The sequence below is a fragment of the Hemitrygon akajei genome, chromosome 14 (genome assembly GCF_048418815.1).
Source record: "Hemitrygon akajei chromosome 14, sHemAka1.3, whole genome shotgun sequence".
Lineage (NCBI taxonomy): Eukaryota > Metazoa > Chordata > Chondrichthyes > Myliobatiformes > Dasyatidae > Hemitrygon > Hemitrygon akajei.
Window position 1 is genome coordinate 101341058 of NC_133137.1, and position 21638 is coordinate 101362695.

Genomic DNA, 21638 nt, shown 5'->3' on the forward strand with positions numbered 1-21638 from the left:
CAGACACAGTGCCAACAGCTCCCGGTCGAAAGCACTGTACTTGAGTTTGGGTGGTCGTAGGTGCTTGCTGAAGAACGCCAGGGGTTGCCAGCACCCCTCAATGAGTTGCTCCAGCACCCCGCCGACTGCTGTGTCGGATGCGTCCACCGTGAGGGCGGTCGGAACGTCCGTTCCGGAGTGCACCAGCATCGCGGCATCTGCCAAGGCTTCCTTGGCTTTAATGAAAGCCGCTGCGGCCTCCTCATCCCAAGTAATGTCCTTGCCTTTACCCGACATCAGGGTGTACAAAGGGCGCATGATACGGGCTGCTGAGGGGAGGAAACGGTGGTAGAAGTTCACCATACCAACGAACTCCTGTAGGCCTTTGACTGTGTTGGGCTGGGCAAAGTGGCGAATCGCGTCTACCTTGGCGGGCAGAGGTGTTGCCCTGTCTTTGGTAATCTGTGGCCCAGGAAGTTGATGGTATCATGACTGAATTGGCATTTGGCCGGGTTGATCGTGAGGCCGAGATCACTCAGGCGGGAGTAGAGCTGGTGGAGGTGGGACAGATGCTCCTGACGACTACTGCTGGCTATAAGGATGTCGTCCAAATAGATGAACGCAAAGTCCAGGTCGCGTCCCACCGCATCCATTAGTCGCTGGAACGTCTGTGCGGCATTCTTCAGGCCGAATGGCATTCGGAGGAACTCGAACAGGCCGAAAGGGGTGATAAGTGCTGTTTTGGGGATGTCTTCAGGGTGCACCGGGATTTGATGGTATCCCCGGACGAGGTCTACTTTGGAAAAGATTCTTGCCCCGTGCAGGTTTGCTGCAAAGTCCTGTATGTGCGGCACGGGGTAGCGGTCTGGAGTGGTAGCCTCGTTCAGCCTGCGGTAGTTGCCGCACGGTCTCCAACCCCCAGCTGCTTTGGGCACCATGTGCAGGGGGGAGGCCCATGGGCTGTCGGACCTCCGTACGATCCCCAATTCCTCCATCCTCTTGAACTCCTCCTTCGCCAGGCGGAGCTTTTCCAGGGGGAACCTTCCTGCGCAGGCGTGGAGGGGTGGTCCCTTGGTCAGGATGTGGTGCTGAACCCCGTGTCTGGGCATGGCTGTCGTGAACTGCGGTGCCAGAATTGATGGAAAGTCCGCCAGGATTCTGGTGAATTCGTTGTCCGACAGCGTGATGGAGTCCAGGTGTGGAGCTGGCAACTTGGCTTCACCCAGGGAGAACACCTGGAAAGACTTTTTCAAATGACTTTTGGAAATCTAAATACAGTACATCACCATGTCTTCCTCAATCAATTCCCTGTTACTTCCTCGAGAACTTGACCAAATTCGTCAAATATGATTTTAGCTTTCATAAAACAATGTTGGCTGGGTTTAATTATATTCTGCTTTCCAAAATTATTCAAGGTTGTCTAATGTCATTTCCAATGCATAAGTATAAAGAAGAACAAAATAATTGTCACTTTGAATCTGATGCATCACAAAAAATCAATCAGATAAAAAACACAATAATAAAAATATATTAAGTATATGATTCACTATTTCCTCTTTGACAATTGACTCCAGAATCTTGCTGATATCAGCTGTTAGTTTAACAGGTCTATTGTTCCCTGACTTCTGCTTTGCTCCTGTTTCAAACAATGGAGTCACAGTGGCTGTATTCCAATCTTTTGCTACCCTCCCAGAATTTAGCAAGTTGTAAAATTTTAACTAATGAGTCTTATATCCCTACAGCAATTTGCTTTAAATACTAGCACGGCGTCAAGGTTCAGTGTAAAATTTATTATCAGTACATGCATGTCACCGTATATAACCCTGAGATTCTGTTTCTTGTGGGCATACTCAGCAAACCTATAGAATAGTAACTGTTAGCAGGATCAGGATCAATGAATGATTAAGAGCATATAAGACAACAAACTGTGCAAAAGCAAGTATAAATAAATAGCAATAAATAACAAGAGCATGAAATAACTAGATTAAGAGTCCTTAAAGTGAGATCATTGGTTGTGGGAACACCTTGATAGATGAATGTAGTTATCCCTTTTGCTCAAGAGGCTGATGGTTGAGGGGTAGTAACTGTTCTTGAACCTATTCGTGCGAGTCCTGAGGCAGTTGTACCTTTTACCCACCGGCAGTAGTGACCTGGGTGGTGAGGATCTTTGATGATGGATGCTGCTTTCCTATGACACCATTTCCTTTAGATGTACTTAGTCTATCAGGTCCTTGTGACAGATCGATCTTTAGCCCCCTGACTTCTTCAATTATTTATTGGTGGATCACACATTACTGGATTTAATTTTTTTTAAATCCTAGAGATCTCTAGGTTTGTATGTTTCTGTTTATCCATATCTTTTCAACTGATTGAGCTGAAGGTGTTCGGTCACGTAAGAGAATAAGAGCAGCATTGATAGACATGAGAACTACTTACGGATGTATGTATTGTGAAGTTCACTATTTTGTTTTTACAGATACTGTTGACAGAATATTTAGATGTGAAGAACACTCGAACTGCCTCTGAACCTTCATCGCAGCTCAGTTATGCCAGCACTGGGAGTGACTTCGCAGCATTCTTTGCCAAAAAGAGACCTCAGAGACCTAAAATCCCTCTTTTTAAGTAAGTATCAGAAGGTTCACTTTTAGTTTGTAATTTGGAAGTAAAATGATCATTGCCGTAATATTGTTTCAGTATTAAATTAAAAACTATTTAATCTCCGTCAATGCTTTCTGTGGGTTTTGTAATTTGGAGCAAGAGTAAGGAACGTTGTTCTGGCAATGAATAAATCGATCCAGCATCTAAATTAACATTCATATGTCCTTGATTCTCTTTTTTTTTCACGTGCACAAGTCATACTGAACAAGTCCCTGAGAGCTGTCTTCCATTTGGCACACAGTGTCACTGAAACTGCGGAGAAGCCTCATAATGTACCTCCTAATTACTGGAAAGTATTGTGTGGCCTGGAACATAAGTGAAGTGGGCTTGCTAAAAGAAAGAAATTAAAATGTGATTCATGTAATCCTGCTACATAAACCTGCACATTTGTAATCTTGTTTTGACAGTGACCTAATCAAGGATTGGAACATTTTCAAATTCATCACTTCAGCTGTCATGATACTGAATTCATGGTTGCATTTTATTATTGGAAATAATTATTTAAAAGTCTAAGTATTATAAAGGGACTTGTTGATTTGGACAGTGCAGATAACATAAGAAGACAGGGGGAAAGCTTTTTTGTTTAAAAACACTAGCCAGTGATTTGCAGCATCACTCTTCTGTGCACCTCAGTGTGGTATAATTGCGCTTATAGAAGTTAGGGCAAATTTCCTCTTAGTGGCATCACGATAGAACAGTACTACACAGGAACAGGCCTTTTGGCCCGCAATGTTGGGCCAAACTAATGAAGCTAATAATACCTGATTAAACTAATCCCTTCTAACTGCACATGGTTTATATCCCTTCATTCTGTGCATATTCATGTGCTCATCTAAGAACCACTGAAATGTCTCTTTTGTATCGGCCTCAATCACCATTGCTGGCACCTTATTAACCAATATTGCGAGACCTCATAGAACCACAGAGATATACAGCAGGAAAAAAGGCCCTTCAGCCAACTTGCCCATTGCAACCAAGTTGCCTTCTTGAGCTTGTCCCATCTGCCTGCATTTGACCCATATGCTTCTAAACCTTTCCCATCCATGAATCTATCCAAATGTCTTTTCAGCATTGCAATTGTGCCTGCCTCAATAGTTTCCTCTGGCAGATTGTTCCATATAGCCATCACCCTTCCTGTGAATAACTTGTCTCTCAGCACCCTTTTAAATAATCCCCCTCTTGCTATGCCCTCCAATTTTAGTTTCACCTACTCTGTGACTGTGATCATCTGCCTTATTCATGCCCCTTATAATTTATACACCTTTATAGGTCACCCCCTCAGCCTCCTTCGTTCCAGACAAAACAGTCTCAACCAATCCAGCTTCTGTTCATAACTTGAGACCTCAAGAAATGTGCTTGTAAACCTTTTCTGCACCCCCTATGGCTTTAACACATCCTTCCTATAGTATTGCAATTAATGCCACCAATATTATATACAGCTACAACTCTTTAACTCAGTGTCCTGTTTGAAGGAGGCAATGGTGTCATATGCCTTCTTCACCACCTTGTCTACCTATGTGGGCACTTTTAGGGAATTATGCATTTGTATTGCTAGGTCTCTATTGTACAACTTCCCCAGAGCCCTGTCATTTACTGTGTAAATCTGCCCTGGTGTAACTTCCTAAATGCATCATTTCCCACTTGTCTCAGTTAAATTCTTTTTGCCATTCTTTTACCTGCTTTCCCAATAGATCTAAATCCCTTTGTAACCTTAGACAAGCTTCTTCACTGTCGACCACACCACCAGTTTTGGTGTCATGTGCAAGCTTACTAATCATCCCACCAACAGCAGCATGCCATTGGTTACAGGGATCCAACCTGGAAAAACAACCCATTGACTCCTTTCAATTGGCTAGCTCACCTGGATCCCAAGTGATCTCAATTTCTGTACTAATCTGCCATGCTAGGCCCTGTCAAAAATCTTGCGACAAAAGTCCACATAGACTGTGAGTACTGTCCTGCCCTCATCAATCCTCTTTGCTATCTCTTCAAAAAATCTATGAAATTCATTGTACACCTTTTCTCAGTACATTGATCATCTTGAATTCCTTCGCCACTCACCTTCTCTTTATATTGGCCATCTTGCTTCTCTGCTGTCAGTCCTAATGCAGTGTAATCTCTTGATGTCTCCAGTGAAATTTGTGAGACACATTTCCCATCCACAAAATCATTCTGACTATTCCTGTATTTCCCCCCCCCCCCCCCCCACCTTCTGTTATCAGTCAAGCAGCAAATTTGGAGTAAATGATGTCCAGACCAAAGAATCTGGGGATTTCAGTGTAGCAAAGGCAGTAATAATTAGCATATTGGATTGCTCTTTTGTATTTTACACTCAGTTATGCTATTCACATGTGGAACCATCAACTGATCCTGTTGAATTGTTGAATAAATGGAAATGATCATCAATCTCCTTTCTAATTATGTATTATTAAGTAGTAAATCATTTGAGCTTAAATTACAGAATTCTTCAGAGTGTTAATACTTAATTATGAAGATTATTTGAAAATAATATAGTGTTTAATGAAGTTGTAGTGCACTACAACACAGAAACAGGGTATTTGACCCATCTATTCCATGTTGTATTATCCTGCCTAGTTGCATCAGCTTGCACCCGGATCATAGCCCTCCATACGCCCCCTATCCATGTACTTATCCAAACTTATTTTAAATGTTGAAAATGAACCCGCATTCACCATTTCCACTGGGAGCTCATTCCAGCCTCTCACCACCCTCTGAGTAAAGAAGTTGCCCCTCATGTTCCCCTTAAACATTTCACCTTTCACTCTCAGCCCATGACTTCTAGTTCTAGTCTCAGCCAACCTCAGTGGAAAAAAACCTACTTGTATTTACCCTATCTATACCACTCATAATTTTGTATACCTCTATCAAATTGTCCCCTCATTGTCCTGCACTCCACTCCAGGGAATAAAATCCTTTCCTATACAACCTTTCCATTACAATTCAGGTTGTCAAGTCCCAGAAACATTCTTGATAATTTTCTGCCAACTCTTTCAATCTTGATACCTTTCCTCTAGGTATGTAATCAGAACTGCACACAATGCTGCAAATTAAACTTAATTTCCAGCTAATACAACTTAAACATAACCTCACAACATAACATTTTATTAATGAAATGTTTGTAAAATAACAGTAAGAGCAAAATAGAAACCTTCATTTAATAAATGATGATTCAAACTTCCCGATGCACACAACTGTAATATTTTCACATCAGAAAACATTTTAATCGATGTAGTGGATTTTTCTCAAAGATTTTTGTGAAACAGACAAATAATGTATTTCAGAGATTTGTATCTTTATTACAATATCTAGCCTGACAAATGCATATTCGGGTAATCGATTCCGAAAGGATTTGTGAAAATTCCCAAATTAATGGAGAGCAGAGTTAAATTAACCTGATAACAGAAGTGTAAAAGAATGGCCTCTACATTTGACGAGCACGAGGGGTTATCAGTATGTGTTTGATGCAGCATGTTTTATGTGGATTGATGCACAAATTATCTCACTAGCAGCTTGATGTGGGACTAGTATTTTAGATTAATTTTCTATCATCATGGGAGGAATAAAGGTTGCATGTTGTAACTAATGAGTACTTAAACAAGAGAACAATGCATAAAAATGTTTTTGATAGGACCCTTGGGTTATAAGCAATGGGTATTATTAAGCTGATGTTTAAAACAATCTTGAAAATTTCTGAGAGCTCATGTGCAATGCAAATGTTATTTTTGTCACTTCAATGTGATCCATCAAACCAAAATCACATTATGACTTTATCAGCAATAGCAATTTAATGTTTTTAAGCAACAAATGGAATATTCAAAATTCCAGACAACTTTTTTGAGATACATAGAACCAGCATATTTTATAGAAGCAGAATTAGGTCTTTTGGCAAAGCAAGCCTGTTTTGCCATTCCATTGTGGCTGATTTGTTTATTAACCCTATAAATCCTATTCTCTTCCCTTCCCCCCATAACCTTTGATGCCCTCATGAACTTATCGACTTCTGCCTTAAATATACTCATTGTCTTGGCCTTCACAGCCATCTATAGGAGTGAATTTCACAGATTCACCACCCTTTTGTTTATTATGCCACTTGACAGAACATTTTAAAATAAAATCCCTCAGTTTGTGGTCATTTAAAATGAAAATGCGGAATGTTGGAAATGCATAAACGTGAGAGATCCTGCGGGTGCTGGAGTAATAGAGCAACAATCACAAAATTCTGGAGGAATTCTGCAGGTCAGGCAGCAGCTATTGAAATTAATTTGATGGTTTGGGCCAAGACCCTTCATTGGGATTGGAAAGGAAGGGGGGGAAGAAGCCAGAATAAGAAGGTGCTGTAGGGAAGGAATACAGGCTCGAAGGTGGTCAGTGAAGCCAGGGTGGATGGGGGAGGGGTTGAGGTAAGCAGCTGAGAGATGATAAATGGAAAATGCAAAGGTTTAGAGAAGAAAGAATTTGATAGGAGAGTGCACCATGGGAGAAAGGGAAGGAGGCGGAGCATTAAGGGGAAGTGATAGGCAGGTGAAAACAACAAAGTACTGTAAACAATGAAATAGCATTAAAAAGTTGGAAATATTTAGCATCTGAGGAGAGAGAAACAAAAATGCTACAAGTGATGGCCTCGCTCAGTATCATAAAGAGAGAATTTTTAACAAGATTAAAGCAGAAAAAATGTGGGAAAACTAGAAAAAGAAAATACATCTATAATGAGCTGTAAAGCAGGATAGACCAGAGAACTGTGCAGTGTAGAAGTGATAAAGGAATAGTAAAAGGAACATTTAATTATAAGGAACTTTTATATGAAAACATGGTGTTTAGTAAAGTTAAATTGCTAGACTTATTGTTTACTCAAAAGTTTGTAAAATACCATGTATTGAAAAATGACTAACTGGAATAGTTCAAAATTCAAAGGAAGTTTATCAGCAAAGTACATACATGTCACCATATTCAACCGTAAGATTAATTTTCTTGTGGGCATTCATACTAAATGCAAAGAAACATAATAGAATCAGTGAAAATGCATACAACAAATATGGATAGACTTCAGATGTTGAAAAGACAACAAACTATGCAAATACAAAAAAGAAAATAATAATAAATAAATAAGCAATAAATATCGAGGACATGAGTTGTAGAGTCCTTAAAGATGAGTCCATAGGTTGTGCAATCAGTTCAGTGTTGGGGTGAGTGTAGTTACCCTCTTTTGTTCAAGAACCTGATGTAGGAGTTGTAGGAGGCCAAGGTCAAAAAATAAAAATGATAAGCTGCTGGAAACCCAAACTTATTCTTACAGACCTAACAGAGTTAATTCCACAAAACGGTTCTTGAATCTGCAGTTACAGACAGACAGACAGACATACTTTATTGATCCCAAGGGAAATTGGGTTTTGTTACAGTCGCACCAGCCAAGAATAGTGTAGAAACATAGCAATATAAAACCATAAATAATTAAATAATAATAAGTAAATTATGCCAATTGGAAATAAGTCCAGGACCAGCCTATTGGCTCAGGGTGTCTGACACTCCGAGGGAGGAGTTGTAAAGTTTGATGGCCAATGCCTTATGTATCATTAGAGTTTTTTAAACTCATTAGAATTTCTTGAACCACCACAATACTTAGTGAATGTAGGCCTACAGTTCTATTGAAGATGATGTTTCAGGATTTGGACCTTTGGATGATAAAAGAACTGTGATTTATTTCCAAGTTTATGGTGTGTAACTTGAAGAGAATTTGTGGTTGGTTCAAAGTACATTCATTATCAACATTATTTATACATTATATAAACTTGAGATACATCCCCTAAAGGCAACATCAAAACAAGAAACCCAAAAGAACCCATTAAAAAAGACCATCAAACACACAATGTCCAGAAAACAAATTGTGCAAACAGGAAAAGTAAGCAAACAACATGCAGAACTGAAGTTCATGAAAGTAAGTCCACAACCGTGAAGTTCACGAAAGTAAGTCCACAGCTAATCCAGGGGCCTGTTAATTGCAGGCCACAGCCTTAGTTCAACACAAAGACAAGTAAACCTCACGAGTAATGAGCTGAACTGTGAGCTGAATCCCTTTCCTCTGACCCCAACGCCCTGACCTTTTCAATCTGGCCCAGCGCTGAATTATCCAAACTTGGGCTCATTCCTCACTCTTGTTTCACTACATTCTCGGGCTTGGGACCCGCCGCCTTAATTCAGCCCATGCCCATCCTTCCCAATTTGACTTGGCGCTTAAATTGGTCATGCATGGGCTTGTTCTAGGCCTGGACTCTGCCCTGCCTAGGATCTGCTACTTTGAATTGGCTCCAAGTCTGCTCCAGTAGCCAAACACCGGTTAGTTCCCTGCTCTTGGGCCCTGACCCCACCACCTCCATTCACCCTTTACTTGCCATGCCACACCTTTGAGACTTCAGTTCACACTCTAAAATGCCAGGTCATGCAGGTGGTTCAAAAGCTCAAGTCCGAAAGAGAAGCTTCAGGCTATTGATTGAAATGTAATTAACACCATGTGCTCGCAAGTCAAGCAACATCTATGGATGGGTATGAACAGTTGAAGTTTTAGGCCAAGATTCCTCATCAGGACCAGAAAGGAAGGGGAAGAAATCAGAATAAGGTGGGGGGAGAGGAGGAAGAAATACAAGGTGGCAGGTGATAGGTGAAACCGGGTGGGTGGGGGAAGGTTAAATAAAGAGCTGAGAAGTTGATTGGTGAAAGAGATAAAGGGGGAATGTGACAGAAGAGGATAGAAGACCATGGAAGAAGGGAAGGGGGAGGAGCACCAGAGAGGGGCAGGTAAGGAGAGAAAGTGTGAGAGGGAACAAGAATGGGGAATGGTGAAGAAGGGGTGGAGGGCAATTACCAGAAGTTAGAGATATCAATGTTCATGGAGGCTACCCAGATGGAATACAAGATGTTACTCCTCCAACCTGAGATTGGACTCATCATGGGAGCGAAGAAGGCCGCACAAAACGGGTTTTCCCGGTGGCCGCCCATTTCATTTCTACTTCCCATTCACATTCTGACATATCAGCCCATGACCTTCTCTACTGCAATGGATCTGCTGAATTCCTCCAGCACATTGTGTACATTGCTCTAGAATTCTAGCATCTGCAGCACCTCTTGTGTCTATTGATTGCAGTGATTGTTTTTGAGATTGTTTTTGTGTAAGTAATAAAGTAAACAGTTTAGGATGTTCCCATGTGTGTGCTTCTCTTGTCCTTTTTGCTTTTTGTGGTCACATATATAGGAGGTGCATTTAAAATACTCCACGCAATAACTTCAGTGTATTGTGTCAGTAATGCACACTGTGTCTGCTGTAGCCAGTGTTGGAGGTTATGTAGCTTTCAGATGGTGGATGGGATACCAGTTAAGCTTGCTCCATCCTGGATGGCATTGAGTTTAAGTGTCATTGCAGTGTTGTTGCCAGAGAGTAGAGAATATTCTATCATAATCCTGTGTCTTGGAGTTGTCAGGTTGAACATGATTGACGGTCTCAGCTTCATTTTCTTTCATGATCCTCATAACCTTTGATTCTTCATTGTATTCAACCTCAAATATAGTTAATGCTGCAGTATCTGCAGTGTCTAGAGTGGAGAATCCCAAAGGAAGCCTTCCTCATATACCATAAGTAGTCAGCATTTAACTGGTGTCATTTAGTTCCAAGCTCCATCACCAGGGGAAATATCCTCATAGGATCTGCCCTTTCAAATGCCCACAGAATTTTGTGTTTGAATCAAGGTGCCTCTCATTCTTCCAAATTCTGGAAAGTAATGGCCAATTCTGCACAACCTCTCCTCTTAAGACAACCCCTTCAACATAGGCAATTGTGTGAACTTTGCCTACATGGTTTCTTGGGCAAGTACTTAATGTCCAAAGGGGAGCAAAACTCAGTGCTCAGTGAAAGGTATCAAGCATAATGGTTAGCTAAATGCTTTGCTACTGCCTGTGAAGAATTTGTTTGTTTGTTTGTTTATTTATTTGTTGAGATACAGTGCGGAATAGGCCCTTACCCGCTCAGCAATGCCCTGATTTAATCCTAGACTAATCATGGCACAATTTACAATGACAATTAACCTACCAACCAGTATGGCTTTGGGCTGTGGGAGGAAACCAGAGTGCCCAGAGCAAATCCACACAGTCATGGAGAGAATTGAACCCGGGTCACCTAGACTGTAAAGTGTTGTGCTAACCACTGCACGAGGCACTGCGTGGGTTTCCTCTAGGTGCTCCGGTTTCCTTCCACATTCCAAAGACGTATCCGTTAGGGTTCATAAGTGGTGGGCATGCTACATTAGTGTCATTGACACAAATGGTGCATTTCGCTGTATGTTTCGATGCAAATAAAGCTACTCTTTTAAAAAATCTTTATCTTTAAGCCTAACCTTCATTTGCTGCCTTTGATTCTTTGCTACACTATTCACACTATTTAAGTAATAACCTAATCTTCTACTTCGATTTACTTCAAACATTACTGTCTTGATTTGACCTTATTTATAAATTGCAAACTTTCTCTCAATTTGCTCTCAAACCCTTGACATTTTCTCTCTTCCTTCTTTCGTAACCATCTGCGCTCTTGAAAGAAAGGAAACCATGCTTTGTCCATGCCTTCAGAGCATCATACAAAAATGCTTTGCAATCTATGAATATTCACATTGAATAATCCACCACTCTATATAAATTTAATCAAGTTTCATAATGCAAGCATCTCGAAACAGAAGATTGTAGAGAAATAAAAGTGACATATGTATTATTCAGCAAGGTTTATCCATTTACAGATTTGAATCATCTTCACATGCCATCAGTATGAGTGCATACCTGCGTGAACAGAGACGTGAGCTGTATAGCAAGAGTGGAGAGCTACAAGGTAAAGTCAATGAAATAGACCTATTCTCCTTGATTCAAATTAAATTGCAGACCAAAACCGGATGAACCAAACTTGTAAGCTTATATTTTCATTTTGTTCTCTTACACTTTTATTGATTATTATTATCAGTGTTACAATATGAATGCATGGATTCATTGGAATATCCGACAGGTTCATTTGCACCTATAAAGCGAACTGCAGAAATGTGAAACGGAAGTCTTAAGGATATTACAATGGGTCAAAGAATTAAAAAAAGGTTCAGTAACAAAAAGAGGAGCCAAAAACCAAAAAAAAAACAGTCAAAAACAGACAGGAAATCAATTATTAAATGCTGTGAAGCAGAATTTGGGGAAAAGGGGCAAAAACAACTGGCTGTTGCTTGCAAGAGATCTTAGAAGCAAATGTAAGATCAAAAAGTCTGATAATGATGTATATCTTGCTCCTTCAGAGTTGAAACTGAATAAACTGAATTCTGATATCAGCAGGAAATTTACTTGTTAACTTTTCCACAGAGATTAGCCAGAATACTGTTTGCTACCATGGAGACAAGGATTAAAATAAAATTAGGCCATCGCCGGGTAATGAACAGATTTAGGTTTTACAGATATCCTTTGGTCAATTTTGTCCATAGAGAAAAATCCCTGAATTTGGTAATCATTCTTCATCAGTAATGAGTGTCATCAAAAACACACAAGATTAAGAAAAAATAACAATTTTTAAAACTGGAGGTAGAGAGCAAAGTAATCCCGCCATTCATGGGAACAAATGAAGTTGAAGTTCGGTGAGACCTGATGTAGATTGGGAGGCTTCCGTCCGCCAGAAGACGAAGTGGCCACCCATTTTAATTCCACTTCCCATTCCCATTACAATGTCTGTCCATGGCCTCCTCCACTGCCATGATGAGGCCTCACTCAGGTTGGAGGAACAACATCTTATATTCCGTCTGGGATGGAGGCTTCCAACCTGATGGCATGAACACTGATTTCTCAAATTTCTAGTAATGCTCCCCACCTTCACCATTCCCCGTCCCCTTTTCGCTCTCTCTTCTTGCCTGCCCATCGCCTCCCTTTGGTGCTCCTCCCCCCTTTTCTTTCTTCCATGGCCTTCTGTCCTCTCCTGTCGGACTTCGCCTTCTCCAGCCCTGTATTTATTTCATCAATCAACTTTCCATCTCTTTCCTTCATCCCTCATCCTCTCTGTTTCACCTATCATCTTGTGTTTCTCTCTCTCCTCCCCTCACCTTTTAACTCCACTCCTCATTTTTGTTTCTCAAGTCCTGCTGAAGAATCTCGGCCTGATATGTCGACTGTACATTTTTCTGTAGATGCTGCTTGGCCTCCTGAGTTCCTCCAGCATTTTGTGCGTGTTGTTTGGATTTCCAGTAGCTGTAGATTTTCACTTGTTTGTGAATTTCAAGTTTGTTGTCACTCAGCTGTATACATGTGTACTGCCAAACAAAACAATGTTCCTCCGGACCAAGGTGCACAACAGCACAGTACATACAACTCGCACACAACACATAAGTAATGTTAAAACAAATAAATTAGCTAATAATTAAATATATTCAAGAAGATTGACATTTAGCATTAGCACACTTACGACGCAAGTCAAACAGTATATGTTATATAATCTATAGTGCTTCATAAGTGATGAGAACTAGGAGGTGGCAGGGAATTCAGTTGTCTCAGAACCTGAGATAAAAGCAGTTTCCATCTTAACAGTCTGTGTATGTATGTTAGAATTGCAAATTTATGTTATGGGAGCTTCTTCATTTGTATAGGTGTCCATAAGTTAGGCTTTCTTATCACAGACCTAAATTCTGTTTGAGATATCTTTTCATTTAATGTGATTCCTCTTGTTTTAATAATGAGTACGCCTATTGATAGCATATTGTCAACCAATGAGATTGGGATTTCAGAGTAAATATCACTATGCTAAATGTCACTAATTATGTGAAATACAAAATCTATTTAAAGAATAGAGGAAATGTATCAGGTTTAATACTACCGGCAAATGTTCTGAAATTAACTTGGTGGCAGCAGTACAATCCCATACATGATAAAATAGAAAAAAAATCAATTGCAGTGAGTATATGCATATTAAATGGTTAAAATAGTGCAAAAATAGAAATAATATATAAAACTCCAGGAACTACAAAAGTTTCTTCCTATTAAAGCAGGGTGATTCCTCAGTGGGAAAATGCCTTTATTGGTGTGAGGAAAAATTAAGCTTGACAACTGGGGGTTGGCAGAATTGTGGGGAGAGCATGATTAAGAAAAGCAGAATTTGTCCATCTTCTTTGTACTAGCTAACATTAGATCATGTCATCAACGAGGAAACGATTGTTTAGATGCTAATTGCCTGAAAAGCAACGTGATTAATGGATGGTTAGGTACTCTGATCAATGAGGAACCGCTGGTATAGGTGCTAATGTTGTGTAAATTACAGAAACTGTGTCTGGAGATCGGTTGACCTAGTCTGATTAGATTTACTGTATAAATTGAAATTGTAATCTTGCTTTGGTGGAGACATGTGGAACATCTCCCCGTGAATTCAAGAAGTAAAGCAGTAACTGCCTTCAGGATCTTTGCCTACTTTGTGTTTGATCAGTACTAAATTCTCTAACAAATGGATATCTATCACACATAAATTATGTAAATAAAATCACTTTTAGTGAATTAGAACAGCCTTGGACCATGACTCTCATCATGCGAAGAGAGACATTAGAACATTGAGCTACAACTGGAAAGCTGGAAGGAAAAAGCAGAGGCAGACAGAGGATGAGAATGATAGATGGATTAACATCATGGTTAGAAACAGGGGAGGCAACAACTACAATTCGGAGGTTCAGGGCCCGTGATGGATGGAGAGACATGATCACCCACGCCGATCAGCCAGGCACCAGAACTAACTAACTTGGACCAAGTTGCTAGCCTCCTAATTTGCTCTAATGTTTAAACATGGAGGTGAGACTTAACCTTCAGAATACACTTCTAAAATATTTTTAGGAGTTTATCTATAACTGATCACGAAATAATAGTGATTCCCTTAACTGGCCTGCTATTTTGTACCTATTGATTTTTAATCCTCCACCGAGTAAAGCATAGGCTTCTCTTGAGCCTAGTGAGCTTTTAAATATGCATGCAGTGCTTACGAAAAGTAAGCACTTTGAAGTTTCCATGTTTTCATGTTTTATTGTTTTACAACATTGAATCACAGTGGATTTAATTTTGCTTTTTTGATGCTGATCAACAGAAAAAGCACTTTTGTGCCAAAGTGAAAACAGATCATTACAAAATTAAATTAATTACAAATATAAAACACAAAATAATTGATTCCACAAGTATTCACCCCTTTAATGTGACATGCCAATTCATCACTTGTGCAGCCATTTGGTTGTAGAAGTCACATAATTAGTTAAATGCAGATCACCGTGTGCAGTCAAGGTGTTTCAGTTGATTGTAGTAAAAGTACACCTGTATCTGGAAGGACCAACAGCTGGTGAGTCAGTATCCTGGCAAAAACTACACCATGAAGTCAAAAGAACACTCCAGGCAACTCCACAAAAAGGTTATTGAAAAGCACAGGTCAGAAGATGGATATGAGAAAATTTCCAAATCACTGAATATCCCTTGGCATACATAAGTCAATCATTGAGAAATGGAATGAATATGGCACAGCTGTAATTCTGTCTAGAGCTGGCTGTCCTCAAAAACTGAGTGACCGTGCAAGAGGGGGACTAGTGAGGGAGGACACCAAGAGATCTATGACAACTCTAGAGGAATTACAAGCTTCAGTGGCTGAGATGGAGGTGACTGTGCGTAACAACTGTTGCTTGGTATTTCACCAGTTGTAACTTTATGGGAGAGTGGCAAAGAGAAAGCCACTGTTGAAATAAACTCTGATGGTATCTCGGCTAGAGTTTACCAGAAGGCATGTGGGAGACTGAAATCAGCTGGAAGAAGGTTTATGGTCTGATTAAACCAAAATTGAGCTCTTTGTCCATCAGGTTAAACACTATGTTTGGTGTAAGCCAAACACCAGACATCATCAAAAATCATACCATCCCTACCATGAAGTATGATGCTGGCTGCATCATGCTCTGGGGATGCTTCACTGCAGCAGGCCCTGGAACGTTTATGAAGGTGGAATGTAAAAAGAATGCAGCAAAATACAGGGAAATCCTGGAAGAAAACCTGATGCAGTCTGCAAGAGAACTGTGATTTGGGAGAAGTTGTGTTTTCTAGCAAGACAATGACTCTAAGCATAAAGCCAAAGCTACACAGGAATGGCTTAAAAATAACAAAGGTAATATCCTGGAGTGGTCAGATCAGTGTCCAGACCTCCATTCAATTGGAAATTCATTGCTGGACATGAAAAGGGCTGTCCACTCACAATCTCCATGCAATCTGACAGAGCTTGAGCAGTTCTGTAAAGAAGAATGGGGAAAAATTACAGTCTCCAGATGTGCAAAGTTGATAGAGACCTCTGTGCACAGACTCAAAGCTGTAATTGCTGCCAAATATGCATCTACTAAATACTGATTTGAAGAGGGTGAATACTTATGCTGTCAATTATTTTGTGTTTTATATTTGTAATTAATTTAGATCACTTTTTATAGAGATCTGTTTTCACTTTGACACAGAAGAGTCTTTTGCTGTTGATCATTGGCAAAAAAGCCATATTAAATCCACTGTGATACAATGTTGTAAAACAATAAAACACGAAAACTTCCAGTTGGGGGGGTGAATACCTTTTATTGGCACTGTAAATGTAGAATCCTATGATAGTTGTCTTTTCTTTTGAGCGGCTTGCGTGACTACTGTTCATACAATGTGTTTTTTTTCAGTTAGCTTGACTTGATTCTGTTCCTTTCCCATTTGAAATATGGACATGCATATAGTAATGGTGGTTAACCCAGTAATATTGTCACTGTTGCTTAGTTGTCCCACAGCATTAGGGTCTTTCTCCACATTTCAATTACTATTTAAAAACTACCTCAGATGCTTAACAAGTAGTAGCGATCAAGCTAATGTTTTATTGGGAAACAGTCTTGAAGTTCCACAAGAGGCTATCAAGACTTGATGGGCTGAATATCCGATTTCTGCTCCTATGTCTTATGGTCCTGTATGAGAGGTTCAGCCATATTTGGCTAATAAACAAAGTTAGGGATGGATCCAAAGAGCAGTCGTATAAAGTTGCCAGAAATAAAAATTGGCCTGAAAAATAGAAGCAGGTTAGAATTCAACATTGGACAAAACGATTGATTCAGGATGAAAAAGGAGTTTTAGAGTAAACTTGCACAGAGCATAGACGTTCTTACAGTCAAATTTTTACAAAATTATCAAGTGAAGAATGCAGTGGAAACAAATGCAGTTTGAAGATGTGGGTATGCCATTTAGAAATGAGAATGAAGGAAACTTAATAACCCAGTGAGTGGTGAACCGATGGAATTCAGAAGGTAGTGGAGGCAATGCCATTAAATATAGAAGCATAGAAAATCTACAGCATAATACAGGCCCTTTGGCTCACAAAGCTGTGCCAAAAATATGCACAAAAGGGAGCTAGATTTTTTTTTGTTAGTGCCAAAGAGATCTAGACACACGAGGAGAAGGTAAAAAGAAGTACTGACGTGGATTGTCAAGCATGGTTCTGTTTTATGATGGAGAAGGCCTGAAAGTCCAATTGTCCTACACACACTCTTTTTTCTCTGTTTCTGTAATTCCCTCAAAATATTCCATTATTTTGCTCTTAAAGTTAACAAGTTCACCATAGTTTTAATTGGATAATTGGAAAATTTTCATTATCTTTAATTGAAGATGTTTGTTAGACATAACTTTAATAAATTTCTGTGCATTAACATTCACTTCTTAAAGTTAATTAATGATTTTGACATATTTACAGACAATTAAATAAATCATGTACGATTGCTCTTAAGTACCAAGTCTTAATCATGAACATTTCATTTAAAATTTCTTATGGACCTTTGATATTCATTTGTTATGTACAACCATGAATGTGGATATGATGCCAAAAAATAAGAGTAATGACATTATATTATTTCTTAAGGAATTTGTTTAATTCAAATGGTAAACCTATACCATATATTATTTGTCACAGAGGATTATAAGCTACCTTTCCTTTTCTTGGGATTTGTGGCAATATCTCGTGAGCTTTCATGTACATTTGTAACTCCAGATCTGGCCTGTACATTCCTGCTCTTTGACATGGACTGACAAGTCTTTCATGAGCAATTCTTTCTCACCACAAAGCCTAAATAGCTGTGCTGATAAATTAAAGAAAAAGGCACTCGGTATCATGCTTGAATTATTGTTTATATGCGTTCCATTTTTTCAGATAATGGAATTTTGAAATTCATTTCAACTTTCTTTCTCAGCTGAGTGAAGTAGTGAATGATGCAATATTCTTTCTTGGCAAATGAATGAATTTGTAAACATTCAGGACACCAATCTTGTAGATTTGTGCAAGGATGAAATATTTTGATGGGCCAGTTGTGATGAGAGACCTAGGGGAGAATGGTTAGGACCCAAGTGCTGAAGTATCCAAGACTAGAATTGAGACATGATACTAGACTGAAATGAGGATAAGGTTCTAAATTAGGCACTAAATAAGAATCCAAAGTAAAGTTGACAATTGAGCACCGAACCTCAGTTCATGTTCTCTTTACATATTAAATTCCTGGCACAAAACATAGCCTCCAGTTAGCAGGGCAGACCTGAGTCTTTAAAGGGACAGCACCAGCTGTCCTTTTTCCAGAGAGTAGGAGTGCCTAAACCTGAAGCTGGCACTTTTGTTTGGGTATTGTAGCACCAATACGGAATTGGTATTCACTTCTCGTAATTACAATGTTTATGGGTGTAAGGGACAGTAACATTCAGTTTGACCCACTAAAATCCTTATGGTGAAGATGATGCTGTCGGACGGGAGTTCAACAATGCACAATTGGTGACGATGAAGGAAGAGCATTGTATTTCTAAATCAGAATGATGTGGGATTTATTCACATTGGAAAAGGTTTTGATTCACAATTCAGGTCTATGGCTTAGTACATTTACTGTGATTTAAAGGATGCGAAGGATAAACATTTTCAGGCTGTTGCCAATACAGTGTTCCTGCTGGACTTTGTGGATAAGCCACCATTTTCTTCTTCGGTCTAATAGCTAACTAATCCCACCACACATCATGAATATTCATTTAACTCAAACGTAAAGGTTTAGAATGCATTTATAATTACACTTGAAATAATACTGTAATAACCACATTCTATTTTTGATCCTTTAAACATTAGAATCAGCAGGACTCTTCTCCACCAAGGAAATTTGAGACACTACCTTCAATAGCAACACTCTCAGAGTTCTGTGATTTGGTGGAACAGAATCTTTCTGGCTTTCTGTTCTTTGTTCTACTCAGGTGATGCCCTGTCATAAAGTACGTTTGTACAAAAGAGAACCCTGTATTCTGTTTTCACACAATTTATCAGTCTTGTTCTAATAGTGTGAAGACTTGTGCAAGGTAATGATATGGTCATTACTTATGTGTCTTGTCATGGAAAATAATTATATTGCCGGCCTGGTTAATCTAGTTTGTGCCACTTATATCTTGAAAGCTCAGTGTAACTGCTAAATTGTTAAAACATGACATCTCCACAAAATAAAAATTAGAGGGAATCTTTTGTTGACATTCATTAGGGTTTTTTAAAATTACAATTTTCAAGAATATTCTTGCCACCTTAGTGGCATCGGTGTTAACCTAGTGTTTTAATTGTGTTTTGCCTCAGGGACTTGAACACATCATGTAGTTATAACCTCAGACCATCTGCTCCTGTCAATCTTTGTGGCATTGGCATCATGTTGATCACTGAGCTCCTGCCTGAGCATTTTATGGGAGTGAACAAAACTGTCAAGAAAAAGCAAATTTATTTTTCTTGTGCAAATGTTGTGCTGTACTGAGAAGTTTCAGTCCAATACAATTGATGAGATTTACTCAATATTCGTATCACTGCCTGTTTTCACTTAATTAACTTTGGTTAAATTCATTTTAGTTTTGAATGTATTGCATTTGCAGTTTGTTGTTATGTATTATGTACTGGAAAGCAAATACAACTGTATTTATATTTTGTTGTAATTAATTGTAGTTTTCTGTCAGTTCTTGATGATATCATTGCATAATGGAGTGAGTATGCAGACTGGAAAGATTAAGGATATTATTTTCCCATTTCTATATTGATACAAGGTTCAAGCAACACAGACAAAGTGCTGGAGGAACTCAGCAGACAAAAGGTCTCGTCCTGAAACGTCGACTGAACATTTTTCCATAGATGCTCCCTGGCCTGCTGAGTTCTTCCAGCATTTTGTTTCTGTTGCTTGGATTTACAGCAACTGCAGATTCTCTCTTGTTTGTGATTTGATACAAGGTTCCTAAGGTTAGCTTAGCCAGAGGAGGTAGTGTGGGTAAGCTCCCACTATCTATTAAATGCTCTCAATGGCTTGTGTGTCAAATCGTCTCTGATAACCAAGTCCAGCTCTTGGCCTTCATCTGTGGCTTAGCTAATTAAGTCAATTTCTACTGACAGAAGAGACAAAGTTAGGGTACTGGCACCTTAATACCAGGTGCTTCAGGCAGATGGGGTTCATCAGCTGTAGTTGGCAGCTCAGCTAGGAGAAGGAAAAATCTGATCTCAAACCTGTGCTGGCTTGTGGTTATACCCAAACTTGGGGAAGGCGTCGGGTATAAAACCTGAAGAAAAATCTGGAGATGGAGGCCCAGAGGCAGTCCTACATTGAGTTTAACGCTGACAGGCAATTCCTGCTATGCCGCTGTTGTCAAACTACATTGGTCTCTGCTGTTCCTTTGGATTTATCTGCCGTGTGGAGAGGGGGAAGCCTGCTGCATGGGCAAGTTTGCTGTCCATTAGCCTTGGTTGACTCTGACCTACTTAGGGCTTCATCATTCAGATACATCTTTAAACTTCTTTCTTTTCAGAAAAATTTCCTTTTTTGTTGTGAATGATGATTATCTTGTACCTAGCAACCTTCCAAAGATATCATTGAATCAACCAGTGTGCTTCACTGATACTTTCATTGAAAAAGGTACTGCAGGTTTAGCAATCTTAGTGATTGTAACTAGACAAATATTTTATGATCCAGAGATACGATTTCACATTCCATCAGGACAACTGGTGGATTAAGTTCAGTGTAAAAAACAAATCCAGAATTAAAAGCCAAATATCAGTAATGGGATCATGAAACTCATCTGGTTTCCAAACACACTGTATGTTCGGTGAGAAATTCTGCCACCTGTAACTCTGGACCTACCACTCAGTTGACTTTCAACTACTCTCTGAGATGGTCTAACAAGTTTCTCAGTTGTGTTGAACTGCTGCAAAGCTATAGAGCCCATGTGGCGAACACCAAAAGTGCATTCCTAGTCCAGTTCAACTTGCCATATCTGTCCAACATGTTCTTAAACAGCGGCCAGATAGTCATGCTCACAGAATCATATTCAGTGAATTACCAACACTACACCATCACTGTCCTGTGTGGTTAATGACAGATCTATCAAAGGTAGTGGCTCAATTCAATACAATTTGGACAAGTGAAAGAAAAGCTACATGTGAAGGGAATCTTCCAGCTTGAATACTACCTTTACTTGAAAGTGTATCACCCTTGTCTTATTGGTATACCGGTAATTTATGACAAATCTCTGGATTTCCTCATCCTACAGTACAGTAGGAGAACAAGGGTAAGTTCAGTACCTCTATCCTAATAGCGTTTAGGGATGGTGACAAATGCTGTCTTCATCAGTAGTGCTCCAAATCCACAAAATACTTTGAATTAAAACTCACTGCATTACTCTATTGTAAACTTCCAAACAAACAATGGATAACATTGGAAATGTATAAAGGTGTATTGTTTATAATTTCAACATGCTTACACAGAAACAGTGTATTAAAGGAAATGAGAATTATTTTCTTTCTTGGTGGTTGTGCTGACTACATTTACACATTTGTCCAACTAAATATTGTCAAAAATAATGAGCTATTCCATAGTTAATTTGTTGCCCTTATCCAATTCCATACACAGCAGTGGATGCCAGGAACT

At 39.4% G+C, this 21638-nt stretch overlaps 1 protein-coding gene across 2 annotated transcripts in view; it reads left to right on the forward strand.

Moving 5' to 3' along the window:
- exoc4 (exocyst complex component 4) overlaps positions 1-21638 on the forward strand; it is a 507730-nt gene that overhangs the window by 79071 nt on the left and 407021 nt on the right. The window contains exons 7-9 of one of the 2 annotated variants that reach the window (XM_073066789.1): positions 2456-2601; positions 11430-11518; positions 19316-19432. In XM_073066789.1, coding sequence (XP_072922890.1) covers positions 2456-2601; positions 11430-11518; positions 19316-19323 — 243 coding nt within the window. In that variant the 3' untranslated portion in view covers positions 19324-19432. Of the gene's footprint in view, positions 1-2455; positions 2602-11429; positions 11519-19315; positions 19433-21638 lie in introns of those variants that run through there. The other variant, XM_073066788.1, reaches the window with a different exon arrangement.